Genomic DNA, 25,996 nt, shown 5'->3' with positions numbered 1-25,996 from the left:
TAGCCATTAAAGAGTCTTTGATGGGCCAGGCGGTGGTAACACATACCTTTAATCCCAGCACTTGGGAGGCAGAGGCGGATCTCTGTGAGTTCACGACCAGCCTGGTCTACGTAGTAAGCTCCAACCCAGTTAAGGCTACACAATGAGACAACATGCACATTGTGTGTGTGTATGTGTGTATGAGAGAGAGAGAGAGAGAGAGAGAGAGAGAGAGAGAGAGAGAGAGGGAGGAGGAGGAGGAGGAGGAGGAGGAGGAGGAGGAGGAGGAGGAGGAAGAAGAAGAAGAAGAAGAAGAAGAAGAAGAAGAAGAAGAAGAAGAAGAAGAAGAAGAAGAAGAAGAAGAAGAGATCTGACCCATGTCTTAGCTCTTCTTTCATGAAGTACTCCTTAGGGAGGAGCTTCAGTCCCATTTCAAAAACTTTTTGAAAGAAAGTGTAAATAAACAGCAAACTAAAATATAACTTATAATGTCATGTTGTACTATGTTGTAGTTTGCCTGGCCACAGCATTGTACATACATACATACATGGAAACAACTGCACACATTACTAGCACTACTAAAAGAACTCATTAAGCTTCTCCACAACTCTATGAGATTGATACTACCATGATTCCCAATTTACAGATGAGGACATTAAGAATAGTGAGACTAAGCAATTTGTACAGAGCACTTAAACTCCAGATAAAAAGTCTAGAATTTAAAATCATGTTTTTGTTTGTTTCTTTGTTTGTTGAGACAGGTCTCTGCATGAAGCTATAGTTTACCTGGAATCTGCTATTATACAGCCCAGGCTGGCCTTAAACTCTTTCTGCCTCAGCCTCACAAGATTATAAATTCTGGGATTACAGGCAGTATTCATCACCAAACCCAGCTAAACCAATGCATCTGAATCTAAATCTTTCTTAACTACTATACAATCATGCTCTGGATCATAATTCAATTTAGCACTTAAGCAAGTATGTCTAACAAAGGCATTTAATTAATATGTGTTGAATGAAGACTAGGAAGGACACTACTGTTCCAAGACTCAGATAATATCTTCATTATACTGCCACATTGCCAAATCTCATTAAAAAACAAAACCAGAGTAGGTCATTGTGACTAACAGAATATGGTAATGTTAAGCCAAGCAGTAGTGGCACACGCTTTAAACCCAGCACTCAGGAGGCAGAGGCAGGCGGGATCTCTGAGTTTGAGGCCAGACTGGTCTAAAAGAGCTAGTTCCAGGACAGGCTCCAAAGCAACACAGAGAAACCCTGTCTTAAAAAAAAACAAACAAAAATATGAAGTAACCACAGCATACTGAAGAACAGCTTCTAATCTTGAGCTGGTCTTTGTCATTTTGGTTTTGTTATTCAAGTATCCCTTTTCTGAAAAAAGCAGGCTCATTAGATGAGGGGTTTTTGTCTTTGGGGGAGAGAAAGGGCACAAACAGATGGTACACTGAAATCACTCATCTACGTAAATGACTGATTCTTGCTAGACTAGCTTTGAAAGATTAGCTAAAATTTACATATTTACATATATTAATCAAAAAGTATTATAATTCATAAATCTGCTAAATTGAAATATTACATCTGAATCTAATGAACATAAAATTCCTGGGAACACTTTGGTTTAAAATAATACCATCATATTCTTAATGTTTATGAATGTCTGCCAAGACATCAACATAAAAACTCTACCCAGAGCTAGAGACATGGCTCAGTGATTAAGACCACTTGCTGCTCTTCCAGAAGACCTGGGTCCTATTTTAACTCCAGTTCAAGGGGATCTGAGGCCCTCTTCTGGCTTCATCGGGCACCAAGTAGACATGTAAGCAAAACACACATAAAACACACAAATTAAAAAAAAAAACTCCACCCTTTGGGCCCAGTTTAATATTTTGATAGGAAGAATTAGCTTTAAATACTTCATATAATATGCACACTGGATAGTCTCTCAAGCCCCCAAATCATACAATTCTTAGAAGAATCACAAATATTTCAAGATCCTTATAACCACCCATTGCAGCAGTTACCAAGACACTAGACTAGAAAAAACAAAACAATAAAGCAGATTGCCAGCCTTCCCGCAGTAAGGCTGGAAATTAAACTCGGGCTGGAAGGACAGTTCAGTGGTGAGAGCACTGGCTGTTCTTGCAGAGGATCTGGGTTCAATTCTCAGCACCCACATGATGGCTCACAACCACCTCTAACTCCAGCTCTGCGGGGGGGGTCTATTGCCCAATTTTGGCCTTTGTGGGCACTGCATGCACATGGTGCACAGACATGCAGGCAGATAAACATTCATATACACAAAATAAAAATAAGTAATTCTTAGCTGGGCAGTGGTAGCGTATGCCTTTAATCTCAGACTTGGGAGGCAGAAGCAGGTGAATCTCTGTGAGTTTGAGGTCAGCCTGGTCTATAGAATGAGTTCTAGGACAGCCAGGACCTCACAGAGAAACACTCTCGAAATAACAACAACAAAGATTTCTAAGGTCTTTTCAACTTCAACATTTATGATTCAATGATGTTTCAAAGGAGAGAAAAAATTTCATCCTAAAACCTTTGTTATGATTTCTGTGTTTGAAGATTTAAAAACAAAACCTCTGCCTTCATTTATAGTCTTAATGTGTCTACAATGTGTCTATAAAATGAAATATCAAAATAAATATATACAGTTACAAACTCCATTTTGCTTGCTTCTTTTTTGTTGGAGGTGGTGGTTTTGTTTGGTTGATTTTGTTACTCTGGTTCTAGGATCTTGTATACACTAAGCAAGTGCTCTACTTTATAGTTATACCTCCAGCTCCTGATTTCTTAATGCAGTGTCACCTCCATTCTTTTCATCTCCAGTAAAATCTGTTTAAAAAAAGATGGGTGGGGCTGAAGAGATGGCTCAGTAGTTAAGAACAATTGATGCTCTTGCAGAGGACCCAGGTTCAGTTCCCAGAACCCATATGGCTCACAACCATCCATAACTCAAACTCTCAGGTATCTGACTGTCTCTTCTGACTTCAATGGGCTCCAGGAACAGCAACAGAAAAGTCACTAACACAACCGAGGAGAATCAGAAGTTCAAGGTCATTCTCAGCTACACAGTGAACTATATGAGATTCTGTCAAAAAATATATATATATATAAACCATGAATATGGCCAAAGTAGGCATAATACCTAGCATGACTTCTGTATGAAGAACTACACCCAGAAATACCGATTTTTAAGAATAGCACAGTATGCACAACCCTAATCCAAGTTACATAGGACTCTGAGGCAGGAGGATCATGAGTTAGAGATCTGCCTAGACTACCAAATTGGAGGCCATCTCAGGAAAGCAAGCCTATTCTTTTCCCAGAAAGTAGAATATTAAAAGACATTTCATAACATTTCACATGCAGCCAAGTGTTTTTCCTATAAGAGCAAATAAGTTTCACTTAAAAATCATAATTTAGGTCCCTATTTTTTCCCCCTGACAGGGTCTCACTATGTGTCTCTCTGGCTGACATGGACTTCTCTACATAACCAAGCTGACCTTGAACTCACACAGATCCACTTGCCTGTGCCTCCTAAGTGCTGGAATTAAAGGCACGTGCCACCACGGCTGTCTCAAATCCCTAAATTTCTAAATATAGCTTTAAGAAGTTATTTTCCTGAGTAGTTTAAATATGTATATGTATTTACTGCTGGGCACTTTAATCTTTAATCCCAGCACTCGGGAGGCAGAGGCAGGCGGATCTCTGTGAGTTCGAGGTCAGCCTGGTCTACAAGAGCTAGTTCCAGGACAGGCTCCAAAGCCACAAAGAAACTGTCTCAAAAAACAAACAAAAAAAGTATATGTATTTAAAACTAAATATATTTTGTTTCTTTTGAAATTACCAAATTCAGAGTGCACACTAGAAACTCCATAGCCCTGCATGAGGTTTGTGTGCCTATTTTTAAAGGAATTTGTTTCATGTGACACCAACATATGTATAGTTAGTATTTAATCAATTATACATCTGATCCAAACTAACGGAGTTGACAGTTGATAATGAAACCATATGGCAAGAAGCTAACGTGGATAAAAAGGGAAGCAACTCAAAGAAAAGGCATCACTCAACTCCAAATTATTTGATCATCTCATTTCCTTACTACTCATCATACTTTTCATTTCACTACCTAGGTTTCCATTCAATGATCACATCTTAGACAGCAAAAGTCCAGGCTGGATTCTACATGTGGCAGGAAGTCAATAAAAACACAGCTGTAGTTTAGCAAGATTAATCCTACTTCAATACATAAGGTAGATTAGAAAAAAAGACAGAGCAAGGCGGTGGTGGCACATGCCTTAATCCCAGCACTTGGGAGTCAGAGACAGGTGGATCTTTGTGAGTTTGAGGCCAGCCTGGTCTACAGAGCAAGTTTCAGGACAGGCTCCAGAGCTACACAGATAAACCCTGTCTCGAAAAACAATAATAATAATTTATCCAATGCAAAATAACCTTGAGTTGCCGGGCGGTGGTGGTGCACGCCTTTAATCCCAGCACTCGGGAGGCAGAGGCAGGCGGATCTCTGTGAGTTCGAGGCCAGCCTGGTCTACAAGAGCTAGTTCCAGGACAGGAACCAAAAAGCTACAGAGAAACCCTGTCTCGAAAATCCAAAAAAAAAAAAAAAAAAACCTTGAGTTTCATCCTTCTGCAAAAATAACTATGAATACTGACAATCAATCCACACTTCATAAAAGCCAGGTATGGTGGAATGTGCTTACAATGTCATCACTTGTGAAACTGAGGCAAAAAATCAAAACCATCCTGCTACATAGGGAGATTTTAGCCTCGGTTACATGAGACTGGGTCTCTATAGAAGATGACAGAGAAAATAGCTTTTTTTAATTACATGCATTTTATCTCTCTCTCTCTCTCTGTACATTTGTATGTGTCATGATGAACATGTGCAGGTCAGAGATCAACCTGAGGCTCCTATTTCCTCAGTGGGCTTAAAAATTGGCAAAGCACAGAGCTTCTCCTTTTCTTCCTCAGAACAGAGATAAGGATGTGTGTAGGGGCGTGGTTCAGTCTGTGGGTGTTGGGATCTAAACTCTGCTCTTCATGATTACATAGTGAGTATTCTTAACTACTAAGCCATCTTAGCTGATTGCTTTGTGCTAAAAGACAAACTGATTCCCAAATGTCTGTGGGACTGGAAGGGACCCAGAATAGCCAAAATGAACCTTTGAAAGAAGACTAAAATAGGAAGACTCATAATTCTTTATTTCAAAGCACCAGGAAATGAAGTGGTATGGTGCTGGCATATGAACAGACAGGCAGAGCAAATGGAACAAAATGGAGAGATCAACTGATTTTTGACAAGGGTGACAAGACCATTCAAAAGTGAAAGAAAAGTGCTGGAAACAAATGGCACTGGGATGGCCGGACAGGAGCTCGGAAGACCTGACACCAAGCACTGAGACAAAGGCAAAACCACAGAACACCAGAGGAAAGCATAAGGATCCTTGCAGAGTACACCAAAAACAAATAACAACAAAAGAAAAGGGGCAACTAATTAGACATTATCAAAATTAAAAAAAAAAACACTGTGCTTCAAGCAATACAACTAAGAAAACATAAAATGGGAGGAAATGCACATATAATGTTAAATCACACAAATAACAAATGAATTATACCTAGAATATATAAGGAACTCTTATAAACAACAATAAAAAGACAACTCGATTAAAAACAAGATGAAGCATGTGATATACAGCTCCCTACAGGGAAACAGACACAATGGTCACCAAGCACATAAAAAGGGGCTAGGCATTGTTAGGCATCAAGGAAAACAGATCAAAAACCACATGAAGGTATGCAGGTGCAACGCCTACAACCCAGCTACTTAGTGAGGCTGCTGAAGCCCAGGAGTCTGAGACGAGCCAGAACAACATGAAGACCTAGTCTAAAAAACAGGAACATGAGCTTCTCCTTCAACATATTAAAACAGTGAGATGACAAGTGTTTGGGAAGATGTACACAGCGTTGGTGGGAATGTAAAATTCCAGTTGCTTTTGAAAACTGTCTGGCAATTCCTCAAATGGCTAAACATATTTCACAGAGTTACTATATGATTCAACAGTTGTACTCCAGGCATTTACCTAAGGGAAAGGCATATCCAGACATCTGCACACAGATATACATAGCAGCATTATGCTTAACAGTCAAAAGCTACAAACAACCTAAGTACCTATCAGCAGATGGCTTGGTAAATTAATATGGGAAAAAACGAAAATAAAACATAGGGGGTGAGATGGCTCAGCTGGTAAAGTTGCTTATTTGCTGCCTAACATGACAACCTGAGTCTGATCCTGGAACCCAGTAGTGGAAAGAGAACTGACTCCCAAAAGAGTTGTCCTTTGACCTCTACATGTGCACGTCGGCATTTGCGTGCCCACACCCACACAAATAAATAAATAAGTGAAGTCAGAGTCAGAGAGATGACTCGGTGGGTAAGAACACTTGCTTCATAAATCATAAAAGACCAAGCCAGGGGTGTGGTGGTGCACATCTTTAATCCTAGCACTCGGGGAGGCAGAGACAGGCGGTTCTCTGTGAGTTCCAGGCCAGAGAAACTCGGTCTTGGGAAGGGGGTGGTAGTACATGCCTTTAGGTCAATTTGATCTATGCAGAGAGTTTCAAGATAACCAGGTCTACACAATAATACCCTTAAAGGTGCATACCTTTAAAACATGCAGGGGGCGGAAGCAGATGCATCTCTGTGAGTTCAAAACCAGCCTGGTCTACATAGCAAGTTGCAGGGCAGCCAGAGCTACACATCAAGACAGACCTTGTCTCAACAACAACAATAACAACAACAAAAAAGTAAAAACAAACAGAAACCAAACCAAAACAAGGACTGGAGGGACTGAGGAAATAGTTCAGCTGGCAAATGTTTGCAAGGCAAGCATGAGGACCTGAATTTAATCTAGAACTCTCACACTCACATACACATACTGGAGTATTATTTAGCCCTAAAAAACAAAAATGCATCATTACCAAGAAAATCAACAGAACTGAGATCACATAGGTAAAATAGACTACACTCAGATAAGCAAAAACTATGTACATGTGTGTTTTATCTTCATGTATGCATATGTTCCACATGAATACAGTTAAGTACATCTTTTAAAAATAAGGACTATGGACTGGGGAGATGACTGCTCCTCCAGAGGCCCTGAGTTCAATCCCAGCAACCACAAGGTGGCTCACAACCATCTATAATGGGATGTGATGCCCTCTTCTGGCTTGCAAGCTTACATAGATAGAACACTCGTGTTTGTTTGTGTTTGTTTTGGCCTTTCGAGACAGGGTTTCTATTTAGCTTTGGAGCCTGTCCTGGAACTAGTTCCTTGTAGATCAGGCTGGCCTGGAACTCACAGAGACCCCGTGCCTCTGCCTCCCGAATGCTGGAACTAAAGGCGTGCGCCACCACCGCCCAGCTCAGAACACTCATAAGTTAAGAAAATAAATACAAAAATAAATATTTTTTTTAAAAAGGAAAAAGAGGTTAAGCAATGGGCTCAAATAAGACATGTTTTCTCCTGTATGTATATCTAACTTTTTTTTAAAAAGACATAAAAGGTACTAGCAATATGGCTTGGTAACTCAAGGCACTTGAAGCCTGATGACCTAAGTTCCATCCCTGGAATACACATGGTGGAAGGAAAGCACCGAGTCTGAAAGCCATCTTCTCCCCTTGGCTGTGTGCCATGGCATACTCGTGATCATACATGTATAAAACTGGGCAAACGTGAAGAGTGGTGGAGTGCGGCAGAAAATGTGAACACGAGAAATGAATGTAACGTCCCTCTAATCCTAGCACTTGGGAGGCAGAGGCAGGCAAACCTGAATTCAAGGCTAGTCTGGTCTACAGAGTGAGTTCCAAGACAACAACAACAACAACAAAAAAAAAGAATCAAAAGATAGCAGCCATTTCTTTTTTATTTATTTTAAATATTTAATTTTTAAAATGTATTTACTTTATGTGTGTGTGTGTCTGTGTGTCTGTGTGTTTTGTCTGTATATATGTCTTCATACCAGAAAAGGGCATCAGAGCCCATGGGACTATAGTTACCGACAGTTGCAAGCTGACGTGTGGGTGGTGGGAATTGAACCCAGGACCCTGTCTCTTCATCCGCATATTTTTTTAAGGATTTGCTTGATGTGTGTGTGTGTTGTGTATATAGGCACATACGTGCAGGAGCTCGTGTGCATAAGTCTATACACACACCTGCCAGATCCCCTGGAGCTGGAGTTGCGGGCAGCTGTGCACCACTGTGTGATGTTGGGAACTGAACACCAGTCCTCTACAAAAGTAGTGCCCCTGGGGCTGGAGAGATGGCTCGGAGATTAAGAGCACTGCCTCCTCTTCCAAAGGTCCTGAGTTCAATTTCCAGCAACCACATGGTGGCTCACAACCATCTGTAATGAGATCTGGTGCCCTCTTCTGGCCTGCAGATGCACATGCAGACAGAACACTTATACATAATAAATGAATAAAGAAAATATTCCTATTAAACTGGCAATAAGTGGTTTAGGGCTAAAGGCAGATGGCTCAGTAGTTAAGGGCATCATCCATTGTTCTTCCTGAGGACCCAGGTTCAATTTTTCAGCACCCACATGGTAACCCCCAAACATCTGTAATACCAATTCCAGGGTATCTAATGCCGTCTTCTGACCTCTGAGGGCACCCGGAACACACACGGTACACAAGACATACATGCAAGCAAAACATTCATAAAATAAGAATAATAAAATATTATTTGAAAAATAAGAATAATAAAGGTTGAGCCAGGCATAATGGTACATGCCTGTAATCCTAGCATTTGAAAGGCAGAAGCAGGATGGTTTCTACACACTCCAGGCCAACCTGGGCTACATAGTAAAACCCTTTTTCAAAAAACAGGAGGCTTGCAGGGCATGGTAGCACAAGGTTTTAATCCCAGCACTCAGGAAGCAGAAGCAGGAAGGTCTCTGAGTTTGAGGTTATACTGGTCTACATAGGGAGTTCCAGGTCAGCCAGTGCTGAGTGAGAGAGACCCAGTCTCAAAAACAAACAAAAACCCCAATCTCTGGCCTAGGGAAACTGCCCACAAACCGTGGGTCCCATCCCTAGCATTAGAAAAATGAGGGGTGCGTCCTAATAAAGCACTTCATTACGGAGGCATCAAGAAGTCACCAGCACTCCAACACTCTCAGCAGGTCACCACCTGACGCTTCCTCTGTTAGGGCGATTTGACAGTTTATCAAGGTTTAAACAATGCTCCTAGGAATTAACCTGCAAGATAAATATCCTCATACAACAGGGAGTCTCACTGTGTCGCTGTAGTAGGAGACTGCACTATCTAGCATATCTAAGCATACAACACACCCAGACCAGGCAAATGGGACACACCCCCAGAAAACCGCATCATTGTTTGTTCCTAGGGAGAGAAGCCAAAAGGCAAAGTCAAAGATAGAAAACTTGCCTTCTGATATATGTTGTTTTGTTTGGCTTTCTTGCTTGAGACAGGTTTTATGTTGCTTAAGATGGTCTCCAACTCGAAGGCAGCTCTGTAGCAGAGGAGACCAGGACTTCCTGCCTCTTCTTCCTGAGGCTGGGATCACAGCTACCATGTGTGGCTATCATATGCCATTTCTACTATTTGAATTTTACATATTTCTGTTTGTTTGTCTGTTTGAGACAGGGTTTCTCTGTGTAGGTTTGCCTGTCCTGGAACTTGCTATCTCAGAGAGCTGACCTCGAATCACAGAGATCAGCCTGCCTCTGCCTCCCAAATCACAGAATTAAAAGTGTGCGCCACTACCCAGCCACATTTCTTATTTAAGACCTTTAAATTAAGATTTCTGGACTATTTTTGACCCAGCTCTAGCAACTGTTAAGTGTTTCTTTCTCTCTCAGTCCCCACGTTAGCAATGCTGTTTGACTGCTTTCTCTACTAACAGAGACACTTCATTAAATTCATGCTAAAACATAACACTGACTTGTGTTCTGTTTCACAGTCCCCTTGCTGTATCTCTAAATGCTTCATCTACAAAATAGCAGCATCGTTTCCTATTTTTCCCTAGGTATATAAATACTAATCCCAGCACTTGGAAGGCAGACAGGATCTCTGTGAGCTCAAGACTAGCCTGGTCTACAGAGCTAGTTCCAGGACAGGCTCCAAAGCTACAGATAAACCCTGTCTTGAAAAATCAAAGATTAAAACCTATGAATGTCTTAGCCTGTGGGGTAAACACATCATCACTGCTATATCTTAGAAAATAGTAGAAAGGGGTTAGCAAGACGGCACAGAAGGTAAATGAGCTTGCTGCCAAGTCTAACAACCTGAGTTCTAGTCCTAAAATTGTCCTCTGACTTCCAAATGCATATTGTGGCATGCATATGAGTGCACACACACAATAAGAATTCTGCTCTTAAATACTCTAAGAATAAAAAAGATAGCAGAAAGACAATATTCAAAATTACAAAACACTATGCTGACACTAGTTCTGATACTCTAAGAACTCACCATTACCTGTTTGTTTGGAGCCACGGGGCTCTGAAGAGTTAAACCACTGCACATTAATATCTTACACATAATGTCAGTGCATTAATTTATTTTATAATTTAAAAAATATTCTAATTTTATGTGCACAGGTGTTTTACCTGCATGTATGTCTGTGTAACACTTGTATGCCTGGTGTCTGTCAGATTCCCTAGAACTGTAGTTAAAGATGGTTGGTTTTAAGTCACTATGTGGATGCTGGGAATTGAGCCCTGAATCTCTGAAAGAGCAACCAATACTCTTAACCTCAAAGCTCTCTCTACAGCTCTTAGTTAAAAAATGTTAAGACTGGGGGCTGGAGAGATGGCTCAGAGGTTAGAACACTGGCTGTTCTTCCAGAGGTCCTAAGTTCAATTCCCAGCAACCACATTTGCAATGAGATCTGGTGCCCTCTTCTGGCATGGAAGTGTACAGGCAGGAGGAACATTGCATACATAATAAATAAATAAATCTTAAAAATAAAGAAGTTGAATTTCATTTAAAAAATGTATATATGTATATGTGTGCGTGAGTGTGTATGTGTGTATACAAACAGGAATACGGTATGCTATGTACTGTATACCTAAGGAGGGTCCAGAAAGAAGGTAAGAGAAGGCCTCTATGGGAAAAAATACAACTGAGATTCAATGAAACAGAAACTGAGAGACTGAGGCACAAGAGGCTACTGCGGGAGAGAAGAACACACACAGTGGCTTCCGGTGCTGAGAGAAAAAGAGCAGAGGGCAGAGAACAAAATGGAGGGTTAGGACACGTTCAGGATGTTTACCCTACTCGAAACAATGAAATAGAAGACTGGGTACAGTGGCACTTGCCCGCATCCCGCTACTCTAGAAGCTGAAGCAGGAGGATGGACAGTTCAAGGCCAGCCTGGACAAAGGACTAGAAAAAGGCTATAAGCAGAGGTGATGAAAGACCAGCACCATAAGAATGGAAGGTACTAGCAGAAGGAGGAAGACTACTCAGGAAGCTGCTGCAGTAAACCTGACATCAAGAATTAGTTACCACAGAAGCAAAAGAAACAAGACTAGGTAGCTGATTACAACTGAAGTTGGTGGGGAGCTTAAAGAGATCACCCTGATTTCAAGTTCCCATAAGATGGGTAAAAATGCTAGCACATAGGAAGTAGAGGTTGGAGGATCTCTGTGAGTCCAAAGCCACCCTGGTCTACACAGGAAGTTCCAGAATAGCTGGAATATATAGTGAGACCTTGTCTTCAAATTGTTTTCAAACGATGCTATCCCTGAAAGACGGTGGAAGTGTTCTACAAAGAGCACCAAGTCATGCGGCTTTGTTTCAGAGGGACTGGGAACAAGGCAGAGACGCTAAAAGGAAGAAAAGGCTCTTCCAGTGTGTGGAAGCTAGTAGAGGTCAAAAGAGATGGGAAATGAATACATCAAATGGGGAAAAGTAGCTAGCCCTGCAGGGTCAGCCATAAAACAGACCTATACATTCCTATTCCTCCCTACCACTTAAAACCTTTTGGATTATTTCAAAATAGAGTTAAGAGATTTAATATGTAATACCTGGGAGAACAAAAGATTAGTATGAAAGAATTTCAAAATATATCATCGAGAGATCAGAAATTTTCCAGTGTTGACACGGAGGAAAAGATGGAGAATGCCTGTGGAGGAAGGAGGAACTGAGTGCCGGCCTGGAAGAAAGGAAGGAGAACGAAGACTGATGACTCCACTTCTCCAATTTTCACAGTTTAAGCACGTTTTAGCTTCACCTCTGGACAAATGGCTGCTCTTGTCCTCGTGTGCTAAGGGAATGCAGAAATAGCGCCATACTTCAGGCCCTTATTTGAAACCATGGCTTCCACCGCCCTCATGTGGTAGCAGTAAGGAACTACACCAACAGGTTACAGAACCCTGAGAATGCCCACATGAAGTTCATGGTATAATAATTAATCCATGACCAAAGACTTAAAGATTTCAATGGCAGAGGGCAAACTGGGAATAGTGCTTGCCAAGGGATTTATCTTCTAGGCTAGCAACACACGAAAATCTATGGTTCTGCTGTTAACTGCAGATAACAAAAAAGATGTCTCAGGTTTTTTTCTTTTTTTTTTCATTTTAAAAAGCACATATTTAGTAATTCCAGGATACCCAGTCTGATACTGTCATTTCAAATCCAATTCATTGCATATTTGGCTATTGACGAATGTCTCAATTTTATTTTAGCGGCACATTCAAACAGATTCATGAACATTTTTGGCACACGTTAAAACCACATCACAAATGTTAGTAATTATCTCATTGAGCAAGCAAAATTCCCTTTGTTATCTTCAAATTAATCAACTGATTTTTCACTACCTAAAAGAACACAGTAGTAAACACAATTCAAAAACCATCAGATTCTCAGAACTGATCTAAACAAATATGTCACTGATACAATCAACATCACACCAGTCACACATAACACAAAAAAACATGGCGAAGGTCTAATACATCATTCCTGACAGTTCTCTTCATGGTAAGAAAACACGATTGCCCAATAGAATGATTGGCATTCTGTGCAGGACTGCATTCTCTACCTTCCTTTTAACAAACTGAAAATTCATTTATAAATGTATTCGTTTAAAACTGATTGCACACATATCACTTTGATTTTGGGCTTTTTCTTTTTCTTTTTAAGGCATGGGAACTCAAAGACCAAAACATGAAATTATAGCAATAGGTATATTTTTCCAATTTCCAGTTCTGACACCGGGGTCACAACACCATTTCTTTATATTCTTGATCTTCATTTCCCCCTTCGGAAATCTAGACACCATTATCCATTCTGTCTCTGAACATCCCCAAATATTAATGATTCAACCATTTCCCTCAGTCTTTTTGGTTCTTTCCCATACACTCCCCAGTCAACATTTACATTCACACACATACACACGTGCACATACACACACACACACACACACAGACACACACACACACACGGGCACGCGCGCGCGCACACACACACACTTTCACACGCTCATTCCTTCTCAAAATACCCGACTCTTACACAGTTAGGCGGCTTTTTTTTTATTTTATTTTAAACAAAATCACTCCAGCATTCCTCTTGTCTCCTCTCCTTAATTTGGCACTCTTTTCCAAATAATTTTCCACAGCTAAACACCAATGTCTTTCTTTCACAACATCAAACTGCGGAAGGGGAAAAGATTAGGAACCGGGCAAGCAAAACATTTGGGAATGTCAACGAGACAGTGGCCTCTCCTTCGAGTGGAAAACACAACTCTCATCACCGAGCTGTCCACACAGCAGAGACTTTTCTTCGAGCGTGCTCCGGTCCACCTCCTGACCTCAACGCCACCTTCCCGGCGCTCTGCCTCCCCGTCCTCGGCTGTGTGTTCGAGGAGCAGAGCCCGGCGGCCGCCACCTTCGCGCCGGCAGCCGCCCCAACTCACCTGGCAGGTGCGGCCGTCCGGAGAGCTGCACGAATCGGTTGAGCTGGCCGGTGCCCCGACCCCCGCCTGCCGCGCCGGCCCCGCTAGCCCCGCCGGCCCCGCCGGCCGCGCCTCCTCCCCGCCGGCGGTTCCGGTCCCAGCCCTGGGCAGCCGACATGGCCCGTTAACGATTGCCGCAGCCCGGTCCCGGCAACGCGAGCCGAGCCTCCTTCCCGGGCTCCTCAAGAGACCGGGGAGACAGGGGCCGGGGGAGCGCCGGACTCGCCAGCAACCAATGGCTGGCTAGCTTAGTGACGGAGAACCAATGAGCACTCTCTTTCTTGGCAGGTGAAGGGAGGCGGGGAGAGACGTGGTAACCATAGCTATAGCTAAAAGAGGGCGGGGGAGGGGAGGCAAAAGCAGCCGATAATAGAGCGCATCGACCTCCCGGAGCTCGCCCGCTTCTCCGGGGTCCTCAGACCAGCCAGTAGAAAACCGAGCGGGAAGGCTACGCCTGTACAGACTCCCCGACAGGGCGGCTACCCGGGGCATGGTCGCTACTCCAGAACTCTGTCCCATAAGCACTGTATTCAGAAGTATTATATGTACACAATGCGTGTCTTTGGTGTCAGTACATCTGTCTGCAGTCCTGCAGACAGAGATCCCATCTGCGGATCGTTGGCACACACAAAGGGCTCACCGAGGTGCGGGTGGGAGGCGGAGTCAGAGATGAAGTCTAAAAACGAGATATTTCTGGGTTTCATCATTGGTTTTGTCTCTTAGTGGCATTGGCAGGACCCTTCCCCTGTTTAAGCCACGGCCCGAGCAAATAGCTTTAAACCTTGTTAGCAAATACCGATGGCCATTCAATCTTAAGAGTAATCATAGAAACACAAATGAAAACTCAAGTAAGAAAACCTTTCAGGCGCCTCCACATACATCAGTGAAGATCTTTAAACAACACACAGCTTGTGTGTGCTGTGCCAAGAAAAAGATATTCTCATAGGTGACCGGTGGCCTTGTGAATGTTTTTGCTGTGAGGGAGGGGCTACACAAGCAAACTCTATCCTTTTACAATATACACAACGAAAGACATGTAAAATTAAATAAATGACAGCAAATGGAACGTACGATATGATTTAAAAAATCAAATGTGTAATCTCAGAAATTCCCATTGTTCCAAAAGTAAACAGAAAATGTGGCTTGAACTTGGGGGGAGGGGGCGGGGGGAGGTTGCAGTGCAAAGTGGGAAAATGCAGATACACACTGCTGTTTCCAAATAAGAAAAAAGGAAATAAAACTTTTCAAGGTTCTGAGATCTGCTCTGATGGACTGCTGCCCCTCCTTGATGTTTCACACAGAAGAACCTCACACGTTGGATTTTGTTTTTAAGGATTGGGAGTAAGGGAGGAGAAAGTGAAGGAATGAGAAGCATCCTTTGATCCCAGTGAGCAAATCTCACGGCACCACGAGCTCTGTGCTATCCATTGTATCCCCACACCCAGTTTCTGTTGGAAAAGAAGTATTTTATACATTATGCATTAAAAAGCAGTTTATATAAACGTTTGACATCTTAAGAAAAGGGAAGCCGGGCGGTGGTGGCGCACGCCTTTAATCCCAGCACTCGGGAGGCAGAAGCAGGCGGATCTCTGTGAGTTCGAGGCCTGCCTGGTCTACAAAGGGAGTTCCAGGACAGGCTCCAAAGCCACAGAGAAACCCTGTCTCGAAAAACCAAAAAAAAGAAAGAAAGAAAGAAAGAAAGAAAGAAAGAAAGAAAGAAAGAAAGAAAGAAAGAAAGAAAGAAAGAAAAGGGAAGCCAGCAGTGCTAGGGTATATAGACAGCTCAGTTGCTTAAAGTGCTTGTCTAGCATACACCAAGCCCTGGATGCGGTCCTCACCATGGTCTAAAACAGCATGGTGGCACCCTTGTAATCTCAGCACTAAGGAAACAGTAGCAGGAAGATCAGGTGTTCAAGTCCAGCCTCAGAGACATAGCAAATTCAAGGCCAACCTTAGCTGAATAAACTCTAGTCTCAAAAAAAAAAAAAAAAAAAAAACAGGACCAGGGCTAGAAGAATAAGTGCAAAGTACTGGCTGGTCTTCCAAAGGACATGGGTTCGATTCCTAGTACCCAAATAGTAGTTCACATCCTTTTGTAATTCCAAATCCAGAACCAAACACTCTCTTCAGACCTCCTCCAGGTGCAGGACATGCAAATGATGCACAGACCGACAGACGTGAGGTGAAACACCCGGACACATAGAATTTCAGTAAATAAGAAAAGAAAAAAAAAGGACAAGACCAAACAGAACTCCAAAGTGATGGTGCTTGCCTGTAATTCCAGCCCAGCACGTCACTGATCAAAGCAAGAGGCTCATAAATTCAAGTTCCTTGGCTACGTAGTGGGTTTAAAGCCAGGCTGTGATACATGAGACTCCCTCAACCATCCCCACAAAACAAAGTCTGTGGTTCTAAACTATGAAAACAGAATTAAGGAGTGTTAAGTTGTCGGCCTCTTTTTTTTTTTATTTTTTTTGAGGGGGGATTTCGAGACAGGGTATAACAGTTCTGGTCCTGGCTGTCCTGACTCACTCTGTAGACCAGACCGGTCTTGAACTCACGGAGATCTGACTGTTTCTGCCTTCTGAGCACTGGAATTAAAGACGTGCGCTACCACCACCTGGCATCTTTCCTTTCCTTTAAAAAAAAATTATTTATTTATTATGATTACAGTGTTCTGTCTGCACGTATCCCTGCCTGCCAGAAGAGGGCACCAGATCTCACTACAGATGGTTGTAAACCCTCATGTGGCTGCCAAGAACTGAACTCAGAACCTCTAGAAAAGCAGCCAGTGCTCTTAACCTCTGAGCCATCTCGCTAGCTCCGGTGTTAATTTCTGTAAAGAACTGTACCACCGCCGGGCGACGGTGGCACACGCCTTTAATCCCAGCACTCGGGAGGCAGAGGCAGGCGGATCTCTGTGAGTTCGAGACCAGCCTGGTCTACAGAGCTAGTTCCAGGACAGGTTCCAAAGCCATAGAGAAACCCTGTCTCGAAAAACCAAAAAAAAAAAAAAAGAACTGTACCACCGCACTGGAGAGACAACTCAGCAGTAAAAGAGTACTGGTTGCTCTTCCAGAGGAGTTGGATTTAATTCCCAGTACCTACATGGCAGCTTACAAACATCTGTAATTCCAGTCCCATTGAATCTAATTTCCTCTTCCGGCCTCCATGACACAATGTACACAAACATGCACACAAAAGACCCATACACATGGGTCTTTTTTTATAAAAGAAAAAATATTTGTACCAACTGAATAAACCAATGCTACTGTAAAGAAATTTTCTTTTCTTTCTTTTTTTCTTTTTTTTTTTATTTTGTTTTTCGAGCCAGGGTTTCTCAGCCTTGGTGTCCGGAACTCATTGTGTAGATCAGGCTGTCCTTGAATTCACAGAGATCCAATTAAAGGTATGCACCACCACCACCCAGCTGAAAAATTTTCTCTTTACAGGAGTATTCTATATAAACAAGGTATGGTAGAATACCACCGTTTTGCCACCTTTAATAAATAAGAGGTCGTCCCCTCGAATGCCAGGCCCCACTAGCACTACATGACAAAATGCACCTTCAGAACACAACACGATTATGCCATAGGTTTAAGGGAATAAGAACAAACAACAAACAGTAAGAGCCAGTGAGGGCAGTAACGGCTCAGTGGGTGAAGGCAGAGGGGATGTGGGAGCTGAAAGATGGGAAGAGGTGCTGTGAAACGCTGCTCGCTGCTCTTGGAACTAACAGTGGCCATGGTTGCCTGCACACGAGCAAGCTGATCAGCATTCCAGCATGGGTACGTGGAGGAGGGGAGTGGTCGGTCACAAACTCTCCGTCCAGCTGAGGAACTAGAGACAACTGACCACTGCTGGAAGACTATCATTTTTCTTCAAGGGTGTGGCTACTGTTAGTCGCCCGTGCTCCAGCGTAGGGCCCCACACCCACACACTTGCAGGGTACACTAACTGGACGAAGTGGGTTTTTTTTTGTTTTTTTGGTTTTTCGAGACAGGGTTTCTCTGTGGCTTTGGAGCCTGGCCTGGAACTAGCTCTGTAGACCAGGCTGGCTCGAACTCACAGAGATTCGCCTGCCTCTGCCTCCTGAGTGCTGGGATTAAAGGCGTGCGCCACCATCGCCCGGCCTAAGTGTTTATTTTTAAAAAATGTTTGGTTCAGCAGTTAAGAGTAGTTATTGCACCTACATCAGGTAATTCACAACGGCCTGTCGTTCAGATCCTCCTGCACATCTGTGGCACACGTACCTTTCTACAGACACACATATATACACATAAATAAAGATAAATAAACCTTTAAAAAGTTGCTGGACGCCGGGCGGTGGTGGCGCACGCCTTTAATCCCAGCACTTGGGAGGCAGAGGCAGGCGGATCTCCGTGAGTTCGAGACCAGCCTGGTCTACAAGAGCTAGTTCCAGGCCAGCCTCGTTTATGAAGTGAGTTCCAGGACAGCCAGGACTGTTACACAGAGAAACCCTGTCTTGAAAAGCAGAAACAAACAAAAAAAATTAATAAAAAAAAACTAGGCGGAAATATTTATGTTTATAGCTAAGCCCCTACGATACAGCTAAAATGACTCAGTGGTTAAGAGTACTGGCTGCTCTTTCCGAAGACTCAGGTTTAATTCTCAGGGCACACATGCTAATTCATAACCCTTTGTCACCCCAGTTCCAGATCTGAAGGCCTCTTCTGGTCTCCCCAGGCGCACAGACAAACATGCAGGCAAAACACCTACACACATAAGCATAAATAAATAAAATTAAAGCCCTGTGATATTAATATTTTAGTATGTGACTTAGAATAATAGAAGACGCGAGTGGAGCAAGGATGTGGCAGGGTGGGATGGAGGGCACCGGAGAAAGATGATAATTCAGATTAGGATGGCTAAGAATCGATGCCACTGTAGCTTGACGACGCATCCTCAGAGTTCATTGTATTCTCACTCTAGTTTTTAAAGAGTAGATTTGATTTTTTTTCTTCCCCTTGCCTAGAAAGGCTTTTAAAAATAGTTCCTGAAGGAACACTTCTAGATTACACTCGTGCAGACTCTGAACTTTGGCTGATAATGATGTGTCAACACTGGTTCATCGATTCTAACAAATGAGCCACACGCCCGCGCAGTGTGTTGATGGATGGGGAGACTGCACAGCAGGGACAGGGTGGCTGTGAACTCTCTGTGCTTTCTCTTTAATTTGCTGTGAACTGAAAATCACTCAGGGGGAAAAAAAAAAGCCATTTGATTAAAAGTAAGATTTGTGGAAAACCCTGCCCAGGGAATAGAAAATGCTAGAAAAATCTTCCCTGGAGACAGTCAAATAGATGTGAAGGATAGGATGAACTACAGAACCCTTTGTTTATTAAAGAGAGAGGCAATCCGGCAGTGGTGGCACACACCTTCAATCCCAGAGGTAGGCAGATCTCTGTGGGTTCAAGGCCAGCCTGGTCTATAAGAGCTAATTCCAGGGCAGCAAGAGCTGTTACACAAAGAAACCCTGTCTTGAAAAACCAAAGAGAGAAAGGAGAGAGAGAGAGAGAGAGAGAGAGAGAGAGAGAGAGAGAGAGAGAGAGAGAGAGAGAGACTTGTGTAGTTCAGGCTAACCTTGAGCAAAGAATGTAGCAAAGAATAGAAAATCTTGAACTTATCTTCCACTTCCCAAGGACATTATGCCCAGTTTATATGGTGTCTGTTAGACAAGCACAATCCACCTGAACTACATCCCCCTCCCTCAGAGCCTTTAAACCTCTGTTCAGGCACAGACAGGCATTTGATCACTGTTAGAGCACAAAAGGGTATGTTCAGCAAAACTAGATTTCCAAAAGCCCAGTAATTTTTTTTTTGTGTGTGGTTTTTCGAGACAGGGTTTCTCTGTGGTTTTGGAGCCTGTCCTGGAACTAGCTCTTGTAGACCAGGCTGGTCTCGAACTCACAGAGATCCGCCTGCCTCTGCCTCCCGAGTGCTAGGATTAAAGGCGTGCGCCACCACCGCCCGCCCGGCTAAAGCCCAGTAATTTGAGTTGTGTCCAAGATATAGATCTAGAATTTGTTTATTTGTTTATTTATTTTTAATTTTGACTTTGAAAAAATTTTCGCTGGGCCCTGGAGGCAAATGCCTTCAATCTCAGCACTCAGGAGGCAGAGGCACCATGTGCATGCAGTGCCCGTGGAGGTAAGAAGGCCTCAGATTTCCTTAGAACTGGAGTTTCAGGTGCTATAAACCTCCATGTGGGTGCTGGGAACCAAACCCAGGTCTTCTGCAACAGTAGCAAGCATTGATCTTAACCATGAGTCATAGTCGGGTCGTGGTGGTGCATGCCTTTAATTCCAGCACTCAGGAGGTTCTTTGTGAATTCCAGGCCAGCCCGGTCTTCAGAGTGAGTTGCAGGACAGTCAAGGATATACAGAAAAACCACGTCTCAAAATGCATAGGTTTGGGAGGCAGAGGCGTGCGGTTCTCTGTGAGTTCAAGGCCAGCCTGGTCTACAGAGCTAGTTCCAGGACAGGCTCCAAAGCTACAGAGAAACCCTGTCTCAAAAAAAAAAAAGCATCGGTAAATAAAACAAAACAAAGAAACAAAAAATGAAAGTAAATATCCAAGGTTAGCCTCTGGCCTTCACACACATGCTTATACATGTGCATGTGCACACACACACAAAACTTCTAGATATGAGCCATGTGGGTTCAAGAGATTGAACTTAAGTTGTCAAGCTTTACTGTTCTTACCCATTGAGACATCTCCCTAGGCCCATGCATTGTTCTGGCGTGTGTGTGTGTGTGTGTGTGTGTGTGTGTGTGTGTGTGTGTGTTGAGGACAAATCAGTGGAGCAAGAGACCTTGCCTCAAACAAATAAGGTGGAGAGTAACTGAGAAAGAAGCTGACATCAAACTCTGACTTACATACATTGTTATATGTACATGAGTGCATGCATATATATATACAACAACATGGTCACACATACATCACACACATAAAAGAAAAAATAATAGGAATAGCTATGTGTAGGAACCAGGCATAATAAGCTAAAAAGAAACAGACCACCCAAAGAAAGTTCTTTCCTTTTATAATCTTTATTATCTATTTATTATGTACACAGTGTTCTGTCTGCATGTATGCTTGGATGCCAGAAAAGGGTACCAAATTTCATGGTTGTGATGCCACCATGTGGTTGCTGGAAATTGAATTTAGGACCACAAGAACATCCAGTGCTCTTAATCTCTGAGCCATCTCTCCAGCCCCAAAGGAAGTTCTTTACTTCCAACCATTACCGCCTGTCAGTGTAGGACTCAGCCATCAATAAGTTTAATGGAGACCTGGTTGCAGGAAGAACCACAAACTGAGATTACCTGAGCACTACCCAAGAACAGACCAATCAAAGGAAATGCCTAACATTCCAACCACTGTAGATAGAATCACCTGCCAGCACACACTCACCAGGACACCCCTAGACAAATGTCAGCCAATCAGGGGTCCTGAACTTTAGAAATCCCTCACCCCAACTTTACTACTATAAAAACCCAAGTGTAACTGAGCTCGGGGCTCTCCGATTATTCCAATACTTTGAGCACATGTAGAAACTGAGTTTGCAAACTTGTATAAAATAAAGTCTCTTTGCTTTTACATACAGGACTCAGTCTCCTTGTTGTTTTTTTGGGCTACTTCATGGACCTGGGCATAACAGTATGTAGCAAAAGAAAAGATTCAGTTTGGCAGTGGTAGTACACATATTTAATCCCAGCAGTTGAGAGACTAAGGCAGGTAGATCTCCATGAGTTCAAGGCCAACCTGTTATGGTTTAGGTAAAATGCTATAGGTCCCCTAGTGACTGCAGCGGGCAGTGAGTACCGAGACCATGCAGCAGATCCCCGAAGTGACAGCAGGCAGCGGGCAGTGGGTCCCGAGACCACACGAGACCACACACAGTGGGCGCAGGTTCGAGAGCAGCCAATTCCAGGAGAGCAGCCAGTCCCAGACATGGATGGCGCAGTTACCTGAGTGGCTGCAGTGGGCCATGAGTCCCAGGCAGGGAGCTGTGTGGTGGGTGAGAGACCTCGATAAGGCAGCCAATCCCACAAGGAGAGACAGACAGATGGGAAAACCACAAGACCACATTGCAGGTCTCTGAAGGCGCTGGTCATGGGCAGGGAACCATGCTAGGAGTGAGAGACAGAGTCATGGATAGGCACGCCATGCAGAGTGAGGTTGGAGATTTATTTAGTGGGTTATGGAGGTGAAAGGGGAGAACAGAGAGAGAGGCAGAGAGAAACAGAGATGGGGAAGGGGAGAAGTGGAGAGAAGGGAGAGACAGAAACTGCCTCTCTAGAGAGACTGAAAAGGAGGGGCTCAGGCTGGAAGCTGAAGATCAGCTTGCCTCAGCAGACAGGGAAGGGAGTGAGTGTGGCTTGTCTCTCTCTTTGTTTTTGTTTTTTGTTTTTTTTTTTTTTTGGTTTTTCAAGACAGGGTTTCTCTGTGCCTTTGGAGCCTGTCCTGGAACTAGCTCTTGTAGACCAGGCTGGCCTCGAACTCACAGAGATTTGCCTGCCTCTGCCTCCCGAGTGCTGGGATTAAAGGCATGTGCCACCACCGCCTGGCATGGCTTGTCTCTTAAAGAGACAGAGCAGACCATTACACAACCTGTTCTATAAAGTGAGTTCCAGGACAGTCGTGGCTACATAGTGAGACTCTGTCTGGAAAGGAAGGAAGGAGTTAAAAACAAAGATTAAGCAAAGCTTAAAGATTTGAAATTAAGTAAAAAAAAAAAAATACAGGTTTTTAAAAAATTTTTTCTCAAAGGATCTCCTTTTGGGAAGGGGAGGGCGCCAGGGAGGGTTGTGAGCCACCATGTGGTTGCTGGGACTTGAACTCAGGACCTCTGGAAGAGCAGCCAGTGCTCTTAACCTCTGAGCCATCTCTCCAGCCCTAAAGATCTCCTTTTGGGAATGGGATTTTTTTTCCTCTTTTTTTCTTTTCTTTTCTTTTTTTTTTTTGGTTTTTTGAGACAGGGTTTCTCTGTAGCTTTGGAGCCTGTCCTGAAACTCCCTTTGTAGACCAGGCTGGCCTCGAACTCAAAGAGATCCGCCTGCCTCTGCCTCCCGAGTGCTGGGATTACAGGCATGCGCCACCACCGCCCGGCCCTCTTTTTTTCTTTTGGTTTTGTTTTTTGTTTTCGAGACAGAGATTCTTTGTGTAGCCCTGGTTGTCCTGGAACTAGCTCTGTACACCAGGTTGGCCTCAAGCTCACAGAGATTCTCCTGTCTCTGAGTGCTGTGATTAAAAGTGTGTGTCAGTACTGCCCCAATAAATGACACTTTTAGGTGAGTTTTTGAGCTGCACTATTTAGGTTGGGATGGGAGAGGAATGTTCACACATTTGACACAACAGAAGCTCAAACTCAAGGCTGCAGGCATTCCAGCTCCATATAAGTAGTTTATTTATTAAATCATTCTGTTACACAGGGAAATCTTGTCTTAAAAACAAAACAAAACAAATAATGCAAATAATCTTGTTTGAGGAAAACAAGATGGATGTTTACAGAAAAATCAGCATTATCTCTGGAAGCTATCTTCAGTTTTGCTGAAATTTCTGGCTCTTGGCCAGCAGGGTTTATAACCAAATTCTGGAGTAAGAATTCCTTTGTCCTCTCCTTTTTTGGAAACAAGGCCTCATTATGGGGCTCTGGCTGGCCTGGAACTATGCAGACCAGCTGGCCTCAAACTTGCAGAGATCTGCCTGCTTCTGCCTCCCAAGTGCTAGAACCATAGGTTTCAGGATCTGGTGTTTGAGAACAGTGCTGAAGTCAGGAGCCCACAGGAAGTAAATTGAAAAAGGAGAGCCCATCCCATTGTCTCGTTCTTTTCTTTCTTTCTTTTTCTTTTTTTCTTTTCTTTTCTTTTTTTTTCTCTTTTTCTTTTTTTTTTTTTTGGTTTTTCGAGACAGGGTTTCTCTGTAGCTTTGGATGGAGTCTGTCCTGGAACTTGTCTTGTAGACCAGGCCGGCCTCGAACTCACAGAGATCCGCCTGCCTCTGCCTCCCAAGTGCTGGGATTAAAGGCGTGTGCCATCACTGCCCGGCTCCATTGTCTCGTTCTTCACTCTTCCTACACATCAGTCTTCCAGCAGAAGGTTCTGGAAAATTTTGTACAGTTTTCTTCCCAACAACCTTATGTACCTCAGTACAAAGACTGGGGTCTACTGCTCTATTAAAAAAATATATTCTTAGCCGGGCGGAGGTGGCGCATGCCTTTAATCCCAGCACTCGGGAGGCAGAGGCAGGCGGATCTCTGTGAGTTCGAGACCAGCCTGGTCTACAAGAGCTAGTTCCAGGACAGGCTCCAAAACCACAGAGAAACCCTGTCTCGAAAAACCAAAAAAAAAAAAAAATATATATATATTCTTTAAAAAAAAGATTTGTCTATATTGTGTGTATATAAGTGTGCCTGAGCGTGTGTATGTACACCATGTTCATGCAGGTGCCTGGGAAGCCAGAAGAGGGCATCAGATTCCCTGGAAATGGAATTATAGGAGGCTGTGGGCAGCCCACTATGGGTGCCAGGAAGGAAACCCAGGTCCTCTGCAAGAGCAGACAAACTGACAGTGCTCTTACCACCAAGTCACCTGTCCAGCTCCCGCCTTCCCGTAAATAAATAAATAAATACATCTTTATGAACCACCATGGAGATGCTGGCGACTGAATCCAGGTCCTCTGCAAAAACAACAAATGCTCTTAACTGCTGAGTCGTCTCTCCAGACCCACTCCCTTTTAAAATGTAGCCTAGCCTGCCCTGAACTTTGTAGGTAAACCTGGCCTAGAGTTTTGTTGTTGTTGTTTTTTTTAATTTGAGGGGTTTTTGTTTGTTTTTTATTTTTATTTTTTATTTTTTCAAGACAGGGTTTCTCTGAAGCTTGTCCTGGAACTAGCTCTTGTAGACCAGGCTGGCCTAGAACTCACAGAGTCACCTGCCTCTGCCTCCCGAGTGCTGGGATTAAAGGTGTGCACCACCACCACCCGGCTTCTAGTTCACTATTTTATCGACAGTTCCTACTATATCAAGGCAATAGTTAATAAATGTTTGCTAAACTGGGCAGTGGTGGCACACACCTTTAATCCCAGTACTTGGGAGATGGATCTCTGTAAATTAGACGCCAGCCTGGTCTACAGAGTGAGTGCCAGGATAGGCTCCAAAGCTACAGAGAAACCCTGTCTTGAAAAACCAAAATAAATAGATAGATGCATAGATTAATAGATAGATAGATAAACAGACAGACAGACAGACAGACAGGCAGGCAGGCAGACGAACGGACGGATGTTTCCTAAGCAAAAGAGAATGGTGTTAAAGCCACAGGCTTCTTCCACACATAATAGTCCCTAAGAAGGGTTTCAAGTTATTTGTTCTCGACTAAGGATTGCCGTTTCCTTACCTGGAAAGCAATGCAATTTAGGAGAGTCAGTATGATCTTTATTTGCTGGCTGCAACGGAGTCCTTCATTCCCGCTGAATCTGGAGAGACGTTGCTTTTAAAATCCATTATTGTGGTGGTACACGCCTTTAATTCCAGCACTTGTGAGGCAAAGGCAAGTAGATTTCTTGAATTGCAGGACTGCGTAAGACCCTATATTAAAAAAGAAAAATCTCAGCCGGGCGGTGGTGGCACACGCCTTTAATCCCAGTATTTGGAGGCGGAGACAGGTGAACCTCTATAAATTCGACGTCAGCCTGGTCTATAGAGCGAGTTTCAGGCCAGTCAAGGCAGCACAGAGATACCCTGTGCAGTTTTTTTTTAAATTAACCTAAATATGCTAGTTCATCAGAGAAATAGTTCAGTCTTAAACATTATAATCACTCTTTAAATCATTTTTACAAACCAGGAAAAGTGGAACCTAAGGCCAGAGGTGCGAGTCTTTTGTTTTGTTTTGTTTTGTTTGTTTTTTGGTGGTTTTTTTTTTTTTTTTTTGGTTTTTCGAGACAGGGTTTCTCAGTAGCTATGGAG

The 25,996-nt window shown here is 43.2% G+C and overlaps 1 protein-coding gene across 2 annotated transcripts in view; it reads right to left on the bottom strand.

The window, feature by feature from the left end:
• The window catches only part of Klhdc10 (kelch domain containing 10), a 52,941-nt gene extending 38,717 nt beyond the window's left edge, over positions 1 to 14,224 (bottom strand). For both annotated transcript variants that reach the window (XM_075953360.1, XM_075953361.1), the window contains exon 1: positions 13,972 to 14,224. In XM_075953360.1, the coding sequence (XP_075809475.1) occupies positions 13,972 to 14,128 (157 nt within the window). In that variant the 5' untranslated portion in view covers positions 14,129 to 14,224. The remainder of the gene's footprint in view (positions 1 to 13,971) is intronic.
• Positions 14,225 to 25,996: the final 11,772 nt, after the last annotated feature.

The sequence above is a fragment of the Microtus pennsylvanicus genome, chromosome 19, assembly GCF_037038515.1.
Source record: "Microtus pennsylvanicus isolate mMicPen1 chromosome 19, mMicPen1.hap1, whole genome shotgun sequence".
Classification (NCBI taxonomy): domain Eukaryota; kingdom Metazoa; phylum Chordata; class Mammalia; order Rodentia; family Cricetidae; genus Microtus; species Microtus pennsylvanicus.
Note: the sequence above shows the minus strand (reverse complement) of the source record. Positions and strands in the feature narration are given on the sequence as shown.